The 19,186-nt window shown below is 39.9% G+C and overlaps 3 protein-coding genes across 6 annotated transcripts; 1 reads left to right on the top strand and 2 right to left on the bottom strand.

The window, feature by feature from the left end:
* Positions 1-588: 588 nt before the first annotated feature.
* On the bottom strand, positions 589-4,935 carry LOC123977093 (XK-related protein 8-like). The gene is made up of 3 exons (XM_046059586.1): positions 4,505-4,935; positions 3,765-3,955; positions 589-2,657 (listed from the first exon to the last, which is right to left on the bottom strand). The coding sequence occupies exons 1-3, from the start codon at positions 4,798-4,800 to the stop codon at positions 1,921-1,923; spliced, it is 1,224 nt and encodes a 407-aa protein (XP_045915542.1). The 5' UTR covers positions 4,801-4,935; the 3' UTR covers positions 589-1,920.
* Positions 4,936-5,600: 665 nt separating this feature from the next.
* On the bottom strand, positions 5,601-10,762 carry xkr8.3 (XK related 8, tandem duplicate 3). 2 transcript variants are annotated; one of them, XM_046057807.1, is made up of 4 exons: positions 10,591-10,762; positions 9,086-9,225; positions 7,896-8,083; positions 5,601-7,685 (listed from the first exon to the last, which is right to left on the bottom strand). In XM_046057807.1, the coding sequence occupies exons 1-4, from the start codon at positions 10,627-10,629 to the stop codon at positions 6,940-6,942; spliced, it is 1,113 nt and encodes a 370-aa protein (XP_045913763.1). In that variant the 5' UTR covers positions 10,630-10,762; the 3' UTR covers positions 5,601-6,939. The 2 variants fall into 2 exon arrangements, with proteins under 2 accessions (XP_045913763.1, XP_045913762.1); XM_046057806.1 differs by lacking the exon at positions 10,591-10,762 and having other exon boundaries at positions 9,086-9,819.
* On the top strand, positions 9,566-19,025 carry srsf4 (serine and arginine rich splicing factor 4). 3 transcript variants are annotated; one of them, XM_046057808.1, is made up of 7 exons: positions 9,566-9,583; positions 13,234-13,421; positions 14,781-14,974; positions 16,655-16,761; positions 16,996-17,210; positions 17,517-17,594; positions 18,122-19,025. In XM_046057808.1, exons 2-7 carry the CDS (start codon positions 13,315-13,317, stop codon positions 18,609-18,611), a joined length of 1,191 nt encoding a protein of 396 aa, XP_045913764.1. In that variant the 5' UTR covers positions 9,566-9,583; positions 13,234-13,314; the 3' UTR covers positions 18,612-19,025. The 3 variants fall into 3 exon arrangements, with proteins under 3 accessions (XP_045913764.1, XP_045913765.1, XP_045913766.1); XM_046057809.1 differs by lacking the exon at positions 9,566-9,583 and having other exon boundaries at positions 13,169-13,421; XM_046057810.1 differs by lacking the exons at positions 9,566-9,583; positions 13,234-13,421; positions 14,781-14,974 and adding an exon at positions 15,044-16,201.
* The last annotated feature ends 161 nt before the right edge of the window (positions 19,026-19,186 follow it).

The raw sequence follows: 19,186 nt of genomic DNA, 5'->3' as shown, positions 1-19,186 counted from the left end.
CTGCTTCCTACACTGTTCCTTGTTGCTACAGTACAGCAACAACAACAGTAACAAAATGTGTAAGAGTATGGGAGGAGATTATCAGTACATAACATCAAATGTGTGTGCAGCAGAGTCACCATGTTTTTAGATCAGATAGCTTAGAAACTTGCTTAAGTTCACCGCAAGTATGTCCTCAACACAGTGTAAATACATTTTTAAAAGTTTATTACTGTAAAATGTAAAAACAAAAAATACAACAACATAATTTAATTTATAAAATTAAATTATAAAAACATTTTCATTAAAGTCAGGCTCTTGACAAGGAATGTTGTTTGGCTACCATCATGGTAGCTGTTAAAGGTGTGGGAAGCGATTCTGGAGACACCATGCCAAACACCATGATGGTGATGATAAAGGGAACAGTTAGCAAAGTTGTGGGTTAGCAGACACTGGCACACCAGCTCCAGACAGCGCTACTTACAACTCTCCTGCTGCATAGCTAACATCACATCATCTTGGCCAACTAGAAAGTAAGCTGAATGTCTGTGTGCGAGTAATTTAACATTACCTGACACACAACTCATGGCAGGATAAAAAGGAATAGTGTTGGGCTGTGTACAAACACCTTTTTATTTTTCAGCGCACACATGGAACTAGCAGAACGTGAGGAGATATTCACTGAATTTGACATATTGGGTTGGATTAGAATAGCTTTACCCCACCTTTAAAGGAAATTTTTATCTAATACAATACTTTTCCATATGTACATGGAAAGAGTTATTGGTCGCTAAAAATCAGTTTGAACAAAGGTGAACTCAGCGAAACAGGAAAGGTATGCTTGAATACATCCCTCCTTAAGCTTTGAGAAAAGTGAATGAGAGACGGAGCAAATATGAACCTAAATTTTGGTGAAAAATACTTTGTTTCCTGTGACTGCTTCACAATAAAAGCAGTAACTTACTGTTGAGAGTCAACAGTAAATAGTGAGGCGGATATTAATGAGATAAAATTACAAACTATAATGCTCAATTACATTTGTGCATCATTTCCTGAGTCCCTCATGCATAGGTAGGCAGACCACCACTAAAACCTACCAAACAGAGATAATTACTGAATGTAAATACATTTAATAGCTAATAGGCCTGTCATAAATACTAAAATGGGGTTCCATGAAAATCTTTAAAGGATTTAAAGTTTAAATGGTAAACAACCATAAATGTAAAAAATGTAAAAAACTTGTACTATTTCAATACTGTATTTTGAGCTCATAGTCGGGAGGGTCAAGGTGAAGGTCCATTGAAAATGTTAATAAAGCTGGGGACGGCCTCCCCACCCACTCCCTTAAATTTTGGTGTGCACACCCCATATATGAAGACTGAGTCCTCGTCTCAGTGGCCCGGGTTCGAATCCTGAGGCCCTTTGCTGCATGTCAACACCAGTCTCTCTCTACCAAATGTCCTGTCTCTCCTCGACTCTCCTTTCCAATTAAAGGTTAAAAAGCACCCCCTAAAGAAAGAGGACTGTTGGTTTTGTACCCCATTTCTTACATTGGAAAACCATTCAAAATGGATGTCTTCACAGCCAGTAGGGGCAGGAGGACCAAACAGCGACCAAAAACAATTTCACTGTACATACGAGCATGTAAGTATCGCTTTAAGACAGACTTGTGTGAAATGTAAACCTATACTTTAAAAAGAAAATTGATTACATAATTATTGGTAGCTTTGTGTTCTTTGGTACGCGGCACCACCAACAGTTAATACAATGAATGAAGTGCTTACGAGAATACAACTATTTTCTTGGGTCCCGTGAGGTTGTGACTAAAAGGCAACAGGTCATAGCCATATATCCCACACAACCCCATGATGTTGATTTGTTCGGCTGCATGACTCAGGCTCTTGCTAACCTCCATGTCTGGTTGATGTCAAGTGATGCAGGTCAGGAGTAGAAGTTCTCGGCCAACTTCCTCATTCTTTTATTGAGTTTGATATCTGGAGCTGGTGGGCTGGGAAGGCTGCGATCTGAGATGTCTGTGTCACCATTCATTATTATGGCCTGAATGAAAGGGAAGTCCGTCTCATCTGCAGCAAAGGCCTGTTCAGGGGTGACCCCTTTCAACTGCTCTTTGGAAAGATTTGGATGGTAGCATCTGTAATACAGTATTTTAAATAAAAGACCAAGGATGTAAACTACAACAACACTGACAGCTAAGCTTATTACATAAAATTCTGTCATTTCTGTTCTTATCTTCCAGCACCACAGACCGCAGAGGAGGCAAATATCAAGCAGTATGTACCCATGATAGAGCAGAGTCCTGTCCCTCGTCCTCCCGTCTACAACATTAAACCAGTGAAAATACCAAATGAGGCCTATGGTGGCTCGGTAAAGCCATTCTCCGAGAGGGCTGTCCATGAAGTCAGTCTTAGCTTGCCAGGCAAAGAAGAATAAAACCAACCATGAGCAAAAGAAGTGGGTGAAGATGAAGCAGGGGAACACGGAGGCGAAAAGGGCGAGGGCGGTGAGGCGAGACGAGATGAGTAACAGGTTCCAGATAAAGTAGACCACAGATGAGGACATCTCCTGCTTCTCCTTGTCAGGCAGGAAGGAGCGCAGGGAGCGGTGGTACGTGGTCACAGTGAAGGCGATGGCGGAGGCTGACCCAATGGCCTTCAACACTGAGGAGGAGGAGAGGTCATCATTAGAGAAGCTTCAACTGAAGATGAATGAATCAGGTCCAGAACTAACTGTAAACCAACCTGAGAAATATTAAAGTAACTACATGTACTCTCATTAGTGAAGTAGCATTTCTGAGTGCATTAAAAGTCAGAAAAAATGCTTTCACTTCAGTAAATGTTTGATGAAGTTGCCCTCGGCTTCTAGAAAGGGCAAAGATTACACAGTAACCTACAATTGTGCTGTAATAGTGGGAAATCAGGGTCAGTTCATTGTGACATAATAATCAGGTCACTTCCTTATTTATTTCTGAGTTATTCCTGACCCGTTTGAGAAAACTTGAGAATATCAAAGATATTATCTCTGAGAAGAAGCGTTGCTTTTTGTTTTTTACTATTGTGAAACTACACACACCACAAACTAAATCCATTCACCTCCACTGTACTGCACTGGAGGCAGAAATCTTAGAGACAGATATCTCTGAACATGAACACATGCAGCGTAAACCAAATCGATCTGCAATGTTCAGTACTACGACCAGTAAGGAAGAAAATAGTAGAAATACAGTACAATGCAATACATTAAAAGTATTATCAGGAAAACATACTAACAACAACTTTCAGAGTGTTATATTGGTGTATTATTTAAATGAAAATTATTAATGACTTAATGTCTATGCAGTATGTTTATGTAGTAGCTGGTGGAGGTGGATCTATTTTTGATTGTTTGATTTACTGTTGGGTAATTCAGTCTATAAAAATAATCAAATCAAAATCATATTTTGTTCATTTGTTTTTAAGTTTTCTCTCTGAAATGTAATCAAGTAGACATGGAAATTAGAATATAATTACAATACTCAAATAAAGTAATCAATTAAGTACATGGTACTTTGGTACAGAACCTAAGAAAATGTACTAAAAATGTACAACTGACTTTAGTTGAATCGACCCTTTAAAGAACAGACTGTTGTCAGTTTGCAGAGCATCTCTGAACTGTACTTTATTCTTCTTGAGCCCTATAGTCACTCATGACTGAATTTGTTTTGTTGACTCATAATTCTGCCCAAAATCTACACAAAGAAACTCTGAGACATGAGTAACATACTGCACCTGTCACAACATCGAGCTGGCCCTGCTGCAGAAAAATAGTGAGCATGAGGACGAGCTGAGGGGCGCTCTCTGAAAACGTCTCTATGAGCCGCAGCATGCTGAGGTCATGGCTCAGGAACACTGCGAGACCCTCAGAGGAACTGGGCTTCAAGGTAAGGCTTTGTACAGAGACCTCCACAACACCTGCGTGCCTGAGAAGTTGTGAGATAGAGAACACTTAGTTAAAACTATTGTATACTACTGACCATATAATAACTATTTATACCAATTGAAAAGGGATGTGAAAATACTTCCCATGATTCTGGAGTCATTGTGGTCACAAAAATGCATCTATGTGAATAAAATTAGTCATACACACTGAAAAATATGTGTTACAAGGAAGTGAATCAGATGTCATTCATTGATATGTGTTACTGTGTCAAGAAATTACATAATGATGCACTCTCCCCAGAATTCCCAGGCCTGATGATGCTCTCAATTACAAATAAAATACTAAAATACTAAAATTACACATTATGCACAGCACACTAGTCTACACACTGTAACCAGACAGTTGTTCTGTTCAGTTGTTTGCATTTCCCGTAAACTGAAATATTTTCATGAAAGGACGAGTGAATAGCAGGGTGGAGCTCTCAGATAAACAGAAACTAAACAAACTGAAACCTCCATTCACAGAATGAAAAACAGCCTGAGACACTTTGAAACGCCAACATTAATATAGTAAATGAGGCTTACACAACCTGAAGTAGATTCCCAGCTGCAGCACATGGAGAAGCTTGAGCTGTGTCAGACTCAGGTATTTCTCAACTTTTGTCCACCTCTGAAAGTCCTCGTAGCTGTACCACAGCCAGCTGAAGGCCTGCACAAGAACAGACGAGACTACGAGAAACAGCACCAGCATAGATAGGCACACGTAGGCCTTTTCCTGGTAGAAAGACACAGCGGCCAATATATCCAGCACTATGTCCAGCAGTAGGAACACCAGACCCAGGCAAGTGAAAAGGAAGTCCACACACAAGTACTTGAAGTTACCCATAGTGCCTGTCAAACCAGAGTTCACACATAGGGCTTTTAACTGCCTGCTTCTGTTGCAGCTACATACTTTAGGAAAGAGCAGTCACTCTAACTTCAGACAAGTGAAGGCGAAGTTCAGTGCTTCTATACTGCGTAACTCCTCCTACAAACTGGACTTGGGTTACATCTTAAAGGCACACTGTCTTAACATAATTACCAGTTTACATACAGACAACTCATTTTGAAAGTAAAGCTGGGCAATAAAACAATACTGATAACTATCGTAATGTAGTTTTCCTCAATATGTGCGGCAATAAATGTTGGATTAAATTAATTTGAATCACGAACAAATTAGCACTTAATTTTTTCATTAAGATATTTATTTTGTTTAAGAAAAAGACCTTAGTTTTACTCATTCATATTTGCTGAAAAGAGATTTTTATCATAATTGTTTTAAATGTTCTACCTCAGATTTGTTACGTGATCCACTGTTTGGCAAGTGTTTGTCGTGCTGAACATAAAGAATAGTTTAAAACTACAATTTCAATTTCCCTCAGGAGCAAAAATCAAGAGAGATAATGATATGACGTTTATCAATATAGAATGCTATGAAATTTTTACATCGTGATAACATTTTTGGCCATTTCGCCCAGCCCTAATTGAAAGCTGTGACTTTAACAATTAACTTCTACAGTAATCCCATTTTTAAATTCAGTTACTTTACTTTAAAAAAGAAAACCGGGTGAAAGAGAGGTGTAAATATGCAGATTAGATCATCATTAAGCATCTATGCAACAGAAAAACACAAGTTAAAACAGATAATACGTTGTCACCACTTTAATGATTGCACATGGCAAATGAGGTAAAAGATTAAAAACCATCAGTGAGCTTGACTTTTGGTTTTAGCAGAGTATGTGGCAAAGAAGTGGATCTACAAAGAAATTAACAAACTGAAAGAGGTTTTACCATGTGAAAATAACAAAATGTTCTCTTACCACACAGAGAAAAGTGTGCTTTGATCATTTTCAAGTCTGAACCGATACTGTAAACAAGTAAACAAGTAAGTAAACAAGACGTTTGGCGCATGTGACATTTAAACAAGCTGAACAAACACTGGATGAGTGATCGAAAGTAACACTAAAAGTTTTGTACCTATATAACACTTGAAGCTAAAGTGATGTCATCTGTTAAATATGTACCAACACGTATTTGTTGACACATTAAGAATAACCACTTGACTTGAACCTATTTTAAACAATATAATCTTGATAAAAAAAACAAACATTAAGTGGTCTAAAACAGCTGTTTCACACAGTAACAGAACATAGAAATTATAAAAGGAGAGCTTATGGTCAAATCTACATTCAAAGTCCTTCAATAGGTTCCAGTAGCAGCAGTCACACGACCCGAAAACACAACACGTGTTTTGGTGAATTAATTTAAATGTAGATTATAACTACATAATTTGAGAAAATTGTCAGACCTCTTCGGCCTACAAAAGCTTGTCTAAATTATTAGGATTGTCAAAACAACAAGGTTATAAGTTTGTATTTTGGAAATGCAAGGTGTTCACACAACAACAAACCCATATGGTAACATGGCATGTGTGAAATAAATATGTTTAAAGGACAAAATACAGTTTGCATTGTAGGAAATGTATCGCATAAAACTAACACTTCACTTTGTTAGTTGAGCTTATTAAATTACCCCAGTTTGTAGTAGAGTTGAGAAATATGACAACGTATAAAGATGATATGAACCTGTAAAGAAACAAGAGTACTGTTTATATTGTCTATGGTGGTATTAGTGTCATTGTGGAAAGGTGGAAAGACTACTTTATGGCAACGCTGGTTATTTAAATAGTATCTGGATTTGTAAGACATTTCATTTGTCCGATTAGTCAATAACAGTTATTAGTTACCAGTTATTTTAACTGCTTTTTCAGGAATTTTCCAGGAATTTACTATATTGCATATATATTTATATACTGATCCATATTGCCCTCTCTTAGTTTAGGGTTTGAAGCTGTATTTTGATTAACGTACTGAGCGTCTTGCGAAATTGCAGCACAAACATGAGACCGTCTAAGAGAGATTGTTGCTTCATATCCCTGCTATAGAAGGTAACATTTATCTGGAGGTATACAGATAATGAACTGGCATCACAGCTGTGATGACTCAGCTCTATTTGTGCTTTCAATGTTGACTCTTTGCTCTGAGTAAAAATGAGTAGCGTGGCAGGCCATCCGTTTGTTGCGAAGCTGGTAGGACAGGGTGCCATCCTGGATGGAAAAGTCTCTAAATGACACTTCTGCATCAGGCAGATCATCTGGCAGTCCTGGGTCCCTAACTGGGGGCCTCCACAGCTTAGGGTGGAAGCAGCAGTAGTAGAGGGCTTTAAAGAGCAGCCCCAGGAGGTATGTGAAAGGTAAAGTGATGAGCAGAGGGAGGGCGTATGACTCAGTCTGCACGGGGTCTCTGTAACACCACCAAGTCGCCAGCAGGATTCCTCCATCAGTAGTGATGAAGGAGTGGTAGATGACGCTGCGGCCTCTGGTCCGACCCTCTGCTACATTAAACCAGCTGAAGTACCAAATGAGTGCTACGGTGACCCGGTAGAGCCACTCCCCACTGAGGCTGTCCATGAAGGCCGTCTCCTGTCGCCAGACCCATATCACAAGGACAAGCCACAGCATCAGAAAGTGGACAGCGATGTATCTGGGCAGGACAGAGGCGAAGAGGGCGAGGACTGCCACACGTGGGGCGATTAGCAGCAGGTTCCACAGGAAGTAGATTAAGGAGGAACACCAACCCTGTTTGGCCTTGTCGGGGAGGAAGGAGCGCAGGGAGCGGTGGTAATCCACCACCATCCAGGCTATAGAAGTGGTTGATGCAGCGATGCTCACAACTGCAAAAACAGAAGTTAAACCATTAGTAGAGTAACCATGAGGAAGAGAACACAACACGCATCTGTGGTATCGAATTACCACAACACTCAGAGAGCTTTTACAACCTCAACTGTGTAGCAATCCTTGATTCACACAAAAAACACTGTCCTCAATTGTAGAGGTTTGCTTTTCTTGTGGCATGAAAGTAAATCAAACGAAAGAGCACTCACATTGAACAGTCCTGGCCTTCTGTGTGCGCAGCATGACATAGATCATCAGGGTGAGCTGAGGAGCGCTCTCACAGAAAGTCTCGATAAGCCGGAGCATGCTGAGGTCGTGGGTCAGGTAAACAGCGTACTCAGACCCTTCCTGTTTCCGCCACCAAACCCTGAAGCCTTGCCGTATGGCAGAGATGTGCCTACACGGACGAATATATCAGAAAAGGGCTGTTACGTGACACACAGATTGTGAGAAAATGTCAGTAATGATCACATACCAAAACTATGCAGGTAAACATACTATTGTACGGGTGAATAGAAGCAACATGGCATGATGCATTGTTATTTTGAGCTGTTCAATCCTTCATTAACTCATTATTTGCGCATTGTATGCACTTAGTTCTCTTCCGAGATGCTGGATTTACTATTTGACACACCTAAAATTTATCTTCACAGTCACGGCCCCTGTCAAATGTTATTACCGACTTGCTTGCCTGAACTACTGAAGGAATATTCAGTTTTTTTTAAATCAGATAGGTACAGAGAAACACTCCTGCAGTGAAAGTGCTTGTGCTAAGGGATATTTAAAAAATTGGGCTGAACGATTTAGAGAAAATATCTAATTATGATTATTTTGACTAATAGTGCAGTTGTGAAATGATTTGTCATACTATGGGCAATGATCATTCTTATTTTCATTGAAAAACATAATAAAAATGAATTATAGTGTGATTTTTTGCAAGGATCTGTCCCAAACAAAGATGTTTTCTGTAGAATATTATGTATAGACCAGGACATCTCTGCAGCAGAACAGTATTTAATTTAAAATGTTATTTTGACACACATGTCACCTTAAACAAATATGCCTCCTGAGACTGGAAAATTTCGTTAGGCCATAAAATTTCCAGCTTTACTAAAAATCATAATTCATTTTTGTGAAATCTGTTTCCACCACACAGTATGGGCGTTTGAGGTCATGCAACCTGTTGATTAAACACTTTTCACGTATTGAGAAACCACCGTGAATCAGACTTCCATATTTACAGTAATATGTTATAAACAGCAATGTCGCTGTTTGATCATCATAGCTTCAGACTGTAAACTTAAACCCTTACTGTTAGGTCTAACCTACCAACCAAGTGATTAGCTACATTATTTTAATCACATAACGGGTTTACTAACATGTACACAGTTTGCCCTACCTGCAAAGGAAGCCCAGCTGCAGCACATGTAGCAGGCAGGAGAGCTTCACTTGGTCCCCGAAGAGCACGGTTCCTCCTCCGGTCTGCGCACTGAACCCCGGCAGCTCTCGGTCGTACTTGAGCCAGAACCAGCTGAACATCTGGACCACGACAGACGACAGGACCATGAGGCCGACCAGCACACCGAACCAGAAAAAGTCCCCGCGGCAGTAAAACTCGGTGGCCACCCACACGTCCGAACCCCAGTCCACCAAGAAGGTACAAACTCCGATCACAGAGAAGACGAAGTCGATCCAGGAATATTTTGAAAAAGTCGCGCGCTCCATAACCGTTAACTTTCAGTTGACCAACCAACCGACCTGTTGCTGGTAAGCTAACATTCGGCTAACGTCGCGCACCGTTATTTTCTTCCCAACGCGACTCACAGTCTTCAACCCATTGAAGACGAAAAAGTTTCCTACACTTTCACAAGGGAGCAGCAGTGTGGACTCACTCCAAGTAGGAATGTTAAAACGGGCATGATTAGAGGAGGGAAAGTATTGACGAAAAAAAGAGAGGAAGTGCAGCTAGTGTGTTTGTAGTTGTTAACCCCGCCCACCGCGGCCCATGCGTGTAGCGACAGGTCGTAAAATCCGATATATAAAGTTTTTAACTTTTAAATGCCACATGAATGTTCGAAAGTGACCTGAAACGACTAGCCGATCAATCGAGCTAATCCTGAAGGGCATTTTTAAAGGGGACAAATGCCAAAAATGTGTGCTGCTTCCAGCCCCTCAAGTGACTACTTACTGGTTTTCTGTGTCTTATAGGACAGTAAACTGAATATCTATGGGTTTAAAGGGATACTATGCCATTCTGCAGAGAGTTTGTTGATAAACAAATTTCCATGGTAACCAGTCCTACTCTGCTGAAATATAGCAGAATCCACAGCTCTGCTGCTCATGCTAACTGCACGTTAGCCTCAGTAAGAGGGCATGTTTTAGCAGTACTGTAGAAAGTCTCTCAATATTTAAAAATGTACTTAAGCAAAATACTTTTCTAAGCCTAAATCTAAGACACGGAGTCTAGTTTATTTATCGGTAGGATTATCGAGAGGAACCTCGATAGGTACAATTAGTGAACAAACATCATCAAACATGTAAGCAGACAAACGCAGCATGTACAATTAAAAACTAGCGAGTTATTTCAAATAGTTTGTACAAAAATACAGTGACTGATAAGAGTTGGGAAGCACAGGAGCGACTGTCTCACCGGCCTCTGTAACTTCTACTGTACATTTACTGCTGAACAAGTCTTCCTGCTAACCCGTTTCTCTCTGTTCACCGGGGCACTGTTCACACACGCGCTCCGTCTATTTCTCCTCTACCGCACACATACTGACTGCTGCGGCAAAGCTAACAAGCTGGGATCATCACAAACATGACAACAGACAGACAAGACTGTAATACTGAAATACTGAACCTGTCGTTTATGTGGAACAGCAAAGCTAACGTTAGCCTACTCACCTGTCCGGCAGAAACAGCAACCTCAGCATCGGTTTTCATTCCTTTCTAGTCTCGTAGATTTATCCAGCATTAAAACACGTCCCAGATGTTAACACAGGTCTTCCCCTCGCCTGCTCATATAACTTGTCTCACAATTCCTCAGACCTTTTCCTCTGTGGCTGTTTCTGTCATCTTCACAGCTAAAGTCCCGTAAAGAAGTCCGGGCATGTTCGAAAGTACCGCTGTTTGTTTACATTCTCTCTCCCACTGCTTCGAGCGCGCCACCGCCACCTGCTGCTCGCTTTGAGCTCAATTTACAGTGTAGGAAAACCGGATTTTTTTCAAAGCACACGAAAAACACAGACCTACCCATGAGGACATATTCGCCGAATTTAACAAAAAGTGCGTTGGATAAGAATCGCAGAGTATCCCTTTTGATTAGTTGACTGTAGGGCTGGGCAATAAAACAATAATGATAATAATCGCAATATAATTTTCCTCTATAACAAATGTTCAATAAATGTTTGATTCAATTAATTTCAATCACAAATGAATTAACACTTGATTTTTCCAATCCCTATATTTATTTTGTGGAGGAAAAGGGACAGAAAAAAAAGATTTTTCTTATTTTTGAAAGAAATGATGGAATGGTTTGACATTTATCGTGATAATTTAGGTCATCTAATGATTCAAAAAATGTTATCGTGATAACATTTCGCCAAATCGCCCAGCCCTATAGTTGAATGACAGAAAATTCATCTGTAACTAGGCTATTTTGATAATCAATTAGTCTTTAAAATCATTGTATAAGCAAAATGCCAATGGAAATCATTGTTAATGCAAATTTTCACTCGTTCCAGCTTCTTAAATGTGAGGATTTGCTGCTGTTTAATGTTTAAGGGGTAAACTGCTGGTGCTGTAGAGTTTAACAGTGAGATGTCCAATATTATATGCTGTTTTATTTTATACAGGGCTGCTGTTCTAGTCCAAAGTAGCTTAGATAGGCTATACAATATATGCACAAGAAATGTTTTTCTAAGTTGTAAGGTTTGTGATGACTTTTACATTCTGAGCAATTGTGTATTCAGTGTTTTTCCTGCCCAGTTCATGGATAAGGTCTGTCAGTGAAAAAAATGTACATACAAAAACGGACAGTCACAGCCAAGATTGTGAAACAATTAGTCAATTAATCAATTAGGCGATCAACATAAACAATTCTGGTAATTGATCATTTCATTTTAAAGCATAAATGGCAATAATTCATTGGTTATTGCTTCTCAAATGTGAATCTTTGCTGATTGCGGTGGTCTTCTATGATAGTAAATCTAATCTCTTTGGGTTTTGGGATGTTGATCAGGCAAAACTAGGTATTTGAATATATTTCTTTGGGTTCTGGGAAAATGTGATGAGTATTTTTTAATAAAAAAAATAGTTTATACTTGTATAAAATAGTTTATTATTGTATAAAAGTGTCTGCCAGATGAGTAAATGTAATGTAGATGTAAGGAATCAGAATCAGGATTATTGCCAAGTAGGTTTTCACATAAAAGGAATTTGCCCTCGCATATACAAAAACTGATTAAGTTAGATATTAAGAAGGTTCTTCCTATCTCCCATTCAACAGATAATCCAGGAAATCTGTTAATTTGTTGTTTGTGACCAGAGCTATCTCTACTACTCGTGTAGAGCATATGACACACAGAAATTAGTGAAGGGTTACATTTTTGGTGTTTGTAAAATATGAGTAACAGCAGAGTTAATATACTCTGGATACAGTCAAATCCATAATATTTGACTCTCAGTAAGTAGTTGGTGTCAAAAAAAAGTGTCACTAAATCAAACCTGTAAGTGTAATTGTATAAATATTATCTCTGAACTTCTTACTCTTAACTCTTATCCTGGCTTTTAAATTTGAAGTGTTCATGTCACCCTACCCCCACTGCCCACACACGCTGGTTGGCTGAAGCCAGGAGAGTCTAGTGAAAGCACTTTGCTGACTGCTGCGAAACTATGGACCGTGCTTTTAACCTGCGTCTAAACTTTAACACAGTTGGATAAGTAAATGAAATATTAACTGTTAATGTTAGATTTTATACTGATATTTCTCTTCTGGCATCTAGTCATTTTGCAAAGGTGAGCCACCATAACTTAATTAATCAATTAGTCGTCAATTGATCAATTCATGTATTCAGATTTTTATTGGCCTCATTTTTGTCTTCATATTACCGTAGAGCATTGTGAGGTAACTAATGATTATTTACTTTATTTATAAGAGTGATTGATTGTTTAAACCCCATCACAGTTTCCTAGACTCCAAGCTGAAGCCTTAAATTACTTGTTTTGTCCAAACAATGGTCCAAAGCCTAAATATATCCAATTTATAATGATAAAGACAATGATGCATTTGAGAAACAGACATTTTGCCTAATCAGTGACTTTAAACTGGTAATCGATTATAAAAATTGTTCTCTATTAATCTATCTTTCAGTTGATCGACTAATTTATTAATCGTCTCAGCACAGATATTCAGACCGATTATTAGCCTGGAAATAATGAGTCTACCTGCCAGACTAAACTCAGGCCACAATACCTTTCACACCGCAAGACCCGCCCCTGTAGCAGCGGCCTATTGTGTCAAAGGAGCGCGTGTATGTATCTTTGCAGGCTCGCGCCTCGTCTGTGTGCTCGGATCCCGCAATTCGGTAGCACCGCAGTCTATGAGTAGCACACGCAAAAGCTAACACGATGTCGAGGGTGTATATCGGAAGGTTGAGTTACAGAGCCAGAGAAAAGGACGTGGAGAGGTTCTTCAAAGGCTACGGGAAGATACTCGAAGTCGACCTGAAAAATGGGTAAGTTACGGTAACGGCTGTTTTAAACTGGGTAACGTTTTGGTTATTTTAAAATCGGTAACGTTAACGGCTGTTTTAAAACCTGATGTTTAGGCTTTTTAAAATGGGTAACGATCAGCCTGTTTTAAGATGGGTAACGATCAGCCTGTTTTAAGATGGGTAACGTTTAAGCTTTTTGTCGATGATTTAGGCCGCACCGTGCAGAGAACGTGCAGGCCTTGCTAGCTGCGGCCTGCTAATGCTAACTAGCTAGCGTGTCTAACATTTATCGACGAAAACCATGGAGGACGCGATATACAGCGATGTCTTCGTTTTGCTAAAGCTAATGTTTTCTATTTATTATTTATTTCTAAAAGAAAGATTAGTGTTCGTGAGCGTCGGTATAATATTAATATTAACGCTATCTCGACAATGGTTAACTCGCTAGTTAATGTTAGACGTGGCAATGTCACAGGCGGCTGTGGGAACTACAAGCAAACCGTTAGCTAACTTGCAGGTTCAGGCACGGTCGTTTGTAACGTTAGATTACTAACGTTATAACCTTGCATGCCTTTATGTCGAAAAAGACATTGGGGGAAAAAAAGTTACATGCATAACTTTTCTGTTTAAGAAAACTTCCGGTTTACATTTAGTTGTAGATTTAGTCTGGTCTGGGTAACGTTAATTATTATTCAATGCTGAAGCTTGTGTCTTTTCGTTAGACATAAAGTTACTGTTCCTCGATTAGTATATAGGCCTGTTCCCGCCCATTAGAGATTAATCTTTTATTTTCTCGATAAATTTAGTAAAAAATGCCCATTACTCCAAAAAGCCCAAAGTGGACAGTCAAATTACGTTAGCTTGTTTTTTTTCGTATTTCCAGCTGTCTATAGCTAACGTTAGGGCTGGGCGATATGGCCAAAAAGATTATCATGATTAAACATTTCATTTGATTTTAATGACGATAAACGTCAAATCGTTATTTCTTTCAGGTTTAAAGGCTGACTTTCTGAGTGAAAGTTGAAGAAACCAGATGGTTAATAAATTGAGTGCTAATTAGTTTGACTAAAATGAATAACATCAATCATTTATTGAACATTTGTTATATTGTTGTTGAGGAAAATTATTATGCAATTAGTATCATTTTTGGTTTATTGCCCAGCCCTATCTATAGCACTGAAACATGAAGCCACTGCTTAAGGACACCCCTTTTAGGAAATGTAACATGGCCAGGGTCAATGATTTATTGGATGTTGTGTGCTATGTCAGGTTGTAAATGGTGTTGGTGTGTGTTTGGCCAGTTAGCGCAAAACTTGACATCTGTGTAATGCATTTAACTTAAAAACTTTGTTGTGACCCGATATCTCTTCTTTTGTAAAGGTATGGATTTGTTGAATTTGATGACCCCCGTGATGCCGACGATGCTGTGTATGACTTGAACGGCAAGGAGTTGTGTGGGGAAAGGGTCATCGTGGAGCACACTAAGGGTCCACGTCGTGACGGAGGTTATGGTGGTGGTGGTGGAGGAGGCGGCGGCGGCGGGGGAGGAGGCGGCGGCGGTGGTGGTGGAAGAAGTAAGTGTTCAGTTATTGTGTATATACGTCATATTTATTTCACATGAATAATGTCATTGAGGGATTTCATTCATTACAGGGAACCATTAATCTAAATTTCAAAGGGGCAAAATCTTAAGCTTGTCCTTGGTGGCTGATGTGCATTCAATTTATATCCTAGTTCTAATAAAAATTGAAGGGGAGACACTCAAGATGGCTTGACTGCACCTGATACTTCTCAGGGACATTTGTTGCTGTAGATGGCACCTTGAGCTGGGTGATGTTGTGATACTGGATAGCTTTTTCCTATTCACAGAAGCTGCATCAAATAAGTTACTGGCTATTATTGAAAGAAAGCCATGCAGCAGAAATAAGTTTGTATGTAATTTTGGTCAGTATCGCCCAGCTCTACTGGTTCCTCATCTTATTTCCTGATGACTGAATAGAGTCTAATCTCTGCTTGGGACGTTAATTTGTGCATCTTTAAATGAAACTCAGTTGTTAGCATTTCTTTTTGTCTTTGAGTTGCGCTCACACCCATCCACAACCCTCATCTTTATTTCATCAGGGCTTGCTTTTGTTCTTGTCTCAATGTGTCCACCTGGTTTTCAATGGCCTGTTTAACATACAGGCACGTCTCAGTTTCTGGATAGAGCACTCCAGACCTGCAGTTTTGTTTTATATTGTCTTGCAAATAAGTTGGCAGATAGTGTACAAGCACCACTCACTACAGCAACAACAATAGGAACAATAGGTGTGGGAGGAGATCTTCAGTGATTAAATTTGTGTGCACCAGAGCCACCAATGACTTGGAAAAATATCTTGATTTCCATATCATGGATTGAAAATGCAGTTACATGTGAATATGTGATGGGGAAATGGCTTACTGGTGGAAAGGATATAAATGTCTTAATTTGAATACTGTAAAATAACCATTTGATTGTCAAATATCTTGTAATCTATTGATGTCTTATTCCGTTTCTTTTATTTAAAATGATTGTCAATTTAAAGGTAAAGATTTAACAAAGAACCTCAATGTTTTAATTGAAAGAGTCCTTTGCTGACTGCCTGCCCCTATTGCTGGCCATGGTGTCCCCCCTTTCCAAGAGTGTGGTTTGACCATTCTGGGCCCCTGGGCAGACCAAAAAAGGGAGCCATTGTGAATGAAGACCGCTTTTCCCATTAGGCCCAGGCCGGGTGGTGAGGATGCCATGGGGTTAGGAACAGATGTGGGTTCAGCTCTTATAGGTGCCTGAAAAAAGAACATGTTTTGTAACAGTGAAATGTTTCTAGATAGGATAGATTAGAAACTTGCTTTAGTTCATCGCAAGTATTTCCTCGATCAGTTATGTTTTTTGAATTTGTTTTTGTTTTTTTCTTATTTAGAAAAATAGGCCTATTGAAATTTTACCAAAATTGAATAAGCTACAATTGTGTTGTATAGGTTTATGCTTTTAAATCAAGATTTCAATTTAAAGAGTATATAGAAAGAGTTTTTTTTTTTTTTTTAAGGATTTAATGAATTTTGTTTTTCTTTTTGTAAGTCTTTTTTCAACTTTGCTTTCTCCCTTCTTTGTTTCCTTTTCCCAAGTGAATATTGGCAATTTTTTTTAGTGTGTAGCTTGGAGATTAGTATAAATGCACCATTTCTGTTTCTTTTTGGTCCTCATTTTTCCTGTCCTGTCCTTGTTACCTTAAAAGGTGGATATGGGCGCTGGGGAAGAGACAGATATGGCCCCCCGATAAGGACAGATTATCGGCTCATTGTTGAGAATCTTTCCAGCCGCTGCAGCTGGCAGGACTTGAAGGTATGTGGGTTTTTTTTTTTCTTGCAGAACTTGGTGTAATGTCCAAAGCCAAAAAGTAGCACACCAAGAGTGTTCTCTCAACTAGAAATATGCATGCATTTTAGCAGTCAGACCAGTTTCACAAGACTGGATGTTTCAGAACAAAATATCTAATTACTGTGCCTTTTCCCCTTTAAGTTTGTCACCATGTCTAAGATTTCCCTCTAATCAGTGAGTGGTTTCATTTCTTTAAAGGACTACATGAGGCAGGCAGGAGAGGTGACTTACGCTGACACCCACAAGGGCCGAAGGAATGAGGGGGTGATAGAGTTCAGGCTCTACTCTGACATGAAGAGGGCCCTGGAGAAGCTCGATGGCACAGAAGTGAACGGTAGAAAAATCCGGCTCATTGAGGACCGCCCCGGAGCCAAGCGCAAACGCTCTTACTCTCGCAGTCACAGCCGCTCCAGGTGAGACATCACTGTAATTATACATGACTTCCTGGTGCAGAATGATGAATCTAAATATAGCAATGATTCATGAGGAAGCTTAGCTGCACACAGAAGGGTTGGGCTGAAGAATTAATTGAAATCGCAATATGGCCATGTGTAATATGCAAATTGCAGAAGCTGTAATTTTGTTTGAAGGTAAAATGTGTAGAGCTGCAGATATGCCTCTGACTACAAAGCTTATTCTCCAGATGTAAGATGTTTGTTTGACAAATGTCACATGATCATACTTTTCAGAGAAAATGATGAACGAATGTGTTTTTTCAGGTCCCGCTCCAGGAGCCGCCGGTCTCGCAAGAGCCGCAGCCGTAGTGAGAGCAGCAGTCGCAGCCGCTCCCGCTCCAGGTAAGAACTTGAAAATGACATGGTATTTCTGTAGTAAATCGTTCAACAACTTGTTAAAGCTGTTGAACGAGCAAGCTGAACAAGATAGGTGTGGGGACTTCAAAACTAGGCATCTCCAAAAAGTCACTGCATGCTGCACTGATAGCCTCATTAACCAGGTAGAAGTAAGAGCACACTTTTGTATAAAAGTGCACATGCAGCCTGTAACCAGAGATTGCAACTAGTAGCTGTTTTGTAGCCTGTGAATGTGTTTTATGGCTGTAGATTAAATCAATTTAAGCGCCCAAGGCTACATCACCTTTTGGACAGTGGATCGGCACTGATAGTTTATCCTCAAATTTGTTATGATAGATGTAGATTATTTTTGGCAGCAAATGTTTGGGCCTCTTATGTGATGTGCTCTGTGTGAAAGGGCATTTAGTCTGGTAGTATGTTGTTGTAGGAACAGTGGTAATCCAAGTCCTGTGAGGGCATTTGTTTTTTGCAAGGAATCAAACGGCACTAAGTTCTGCACTCTGTGTCCACAGAGCGGCTTCTCGCTCCCGCAGCCGATCTCATAGCAAGAAGAATAAGGCCAAGAGCAAGAAGGAGGAAGAAGAGCGCAGCAACGGTGCTCAGAAGAATAAGGACCGCAGCAGAAGTCGCAGCCCCAAGAGCAAAAAGGGCAAGAAAGACGGGAAGAAGAGCAAGAAGGATGATTCCAGGTCCAGATCTCGCTCTTGCTCCAGATCTCGCTCTAGATCAGGAATTAAGGATCGCTCTAGGAAGTCTGGCTCAAAGGGCCGCGATCAGCCCAAGAGCGATGATGAGGGTGGCGAGCCTGAGAGGGGCTCTCGCTCCCGTTCACGCTCCCCTGCTGAATCCAAATCCAGAGCCAGGTCTAAATCAAAGTCAAAGTCCAAATCCCGCTCCCCCTCACCCACCAAAGCCCGTTCCCACTCCCGATCCGCCTCTCGTTCAGAGTCCCGCTCCAAATCTCGCTCCCAGTCTCGTTCTCGCTCCCGTTCCCGCTCTTAGTTCAGAATTTGGACAGTTTGTCATGAGCCCTTATCCTAGTGTTGCCCCCTGTTCTCCAATTACATTCCCCAAATCCCACAACACTACCCCTCCTCCTGTTTTTTGATAAATAGCTGTAGAAAACCAGGCACTCATGCTCGATGTCTTTTATGCACACGCTACTCCATTTCATTTTCCTTTTACTCGACATATTTTTTTCATTAGAGCTGTCTTGTATGGAGGAGTTTGTAAAACTCACAGGGTGCAATCTCAGTTTTATAAGTTTAAATGATAGTATGTGTCTTAGCTTTTTTTTTAATCAAATGTAGAAGCATACCATTTTGTCAAAATGCTGGGTGGGAATATGTTCCAACATCTCACCTTTTGTGAAATCCATGTATCATTTTATTTCAAATAAAAAAAGCCTGCTCTGCATTTATCATTGGTGGCTTCATTTATTGGTTGCAGATTTCAAGTCTGACAGTAAATAAGGGTATTAATTTTAAATCTAGGCATATGTCCATACGAAAGTTGGAGGAAACTTCTCAGGAATAATTGATTCCTTTTCCACACAGCCAATTTTATTACAACTAACT

The sequence above is a fragment of the Micropterus dolomieu genome, linkage group LG09, assembly GCF_021292245.1.
Source record: "Micropterus dolomieu isolate WLL.071019.BEF.003 ecotype Adirondacks linkage group LG09, ASM2129224v1, whole genome shotgun sequence".
In the NCBI taxonomy this organism is placed as follows: domain Eukaryota; kingdom Metazoa; phylum Chordata; class Actinopteri; order Centrarchiformes; family Centrarchidae; genus Micropterus; species Micropterus dolomieu.
The sequence above is the reverse complement of the archived record's forward strand: the minus strand, read 5'-3'. Positions and strand labels throughout refer to the sequence as shown.

Bases quoted from the DNA above. Each gene is read 5' to 3' on its own strand.
- LOC123977093 (XM_046059586.1), bottom strand. From the start codon at position 4,800: ATGGGTAACTTCAAGTACTTGTGTGTGGACTTCCTTTTCACTTGCCTG. The intron at 3,956-4,504 runs GTTGTGTAAGCC...ACAACTTCTCAG, and splicing joins CAGCTGGGAATCTACTTCAG to GCACGCAGGTGTTGTGGAGG. The intron at 2,658-3,764 runs GTGCAGTATGTT...CCTCCTCCTCAG, and splicing joins CCAGCTCGATGTTGTGACAG to TGTTGAAGGCCATTGGGTCA.
- xkr8.3 (XM_046057806.1), bottom strand. From the start codon at position 9,411: ATGGAGCGCGCGACTTTTTCAAAATATTCCTGGATCGACTTCGTCTTC. The intron at 8,084-9,085 runs GTAGGGCAAACT...TCGTCCGTGTAG, and splicing joins CAGCTGGGCTTCCTTTGCAG to GCACATCTCTGCCATACGGC. The intron at 7,686-7,895 runs GTGAGTGCTCTT...CTGTTTTTGCAG, and splicing joins GAAGGCCAGGACTGTTCAAT to TTGTGAGCATCGCTGCATCA.
- srsf4 (XM_046057808.1), top strand. From the start codon at position 13,315: ATGTCGAGGGTGTATATCGGAAGGTTGAGTTACAGAGCCAGAGAAAAG. The intron at 13,422-14,780 runs GTAAGTTACGGT...TCTTTTGTAAAG, and splicing joins GAAGTCGACCTGAAAAATGG to GTATGGATTTGTTGAATTTG. The intron at 17,595-18,121 runs GTAAGAACTTGA...CTGTGTCCACAG, and splicing joins CGCAGCCGCTCCCGCTCCAG to AGCGGCTTCTCGCTCCCGCA.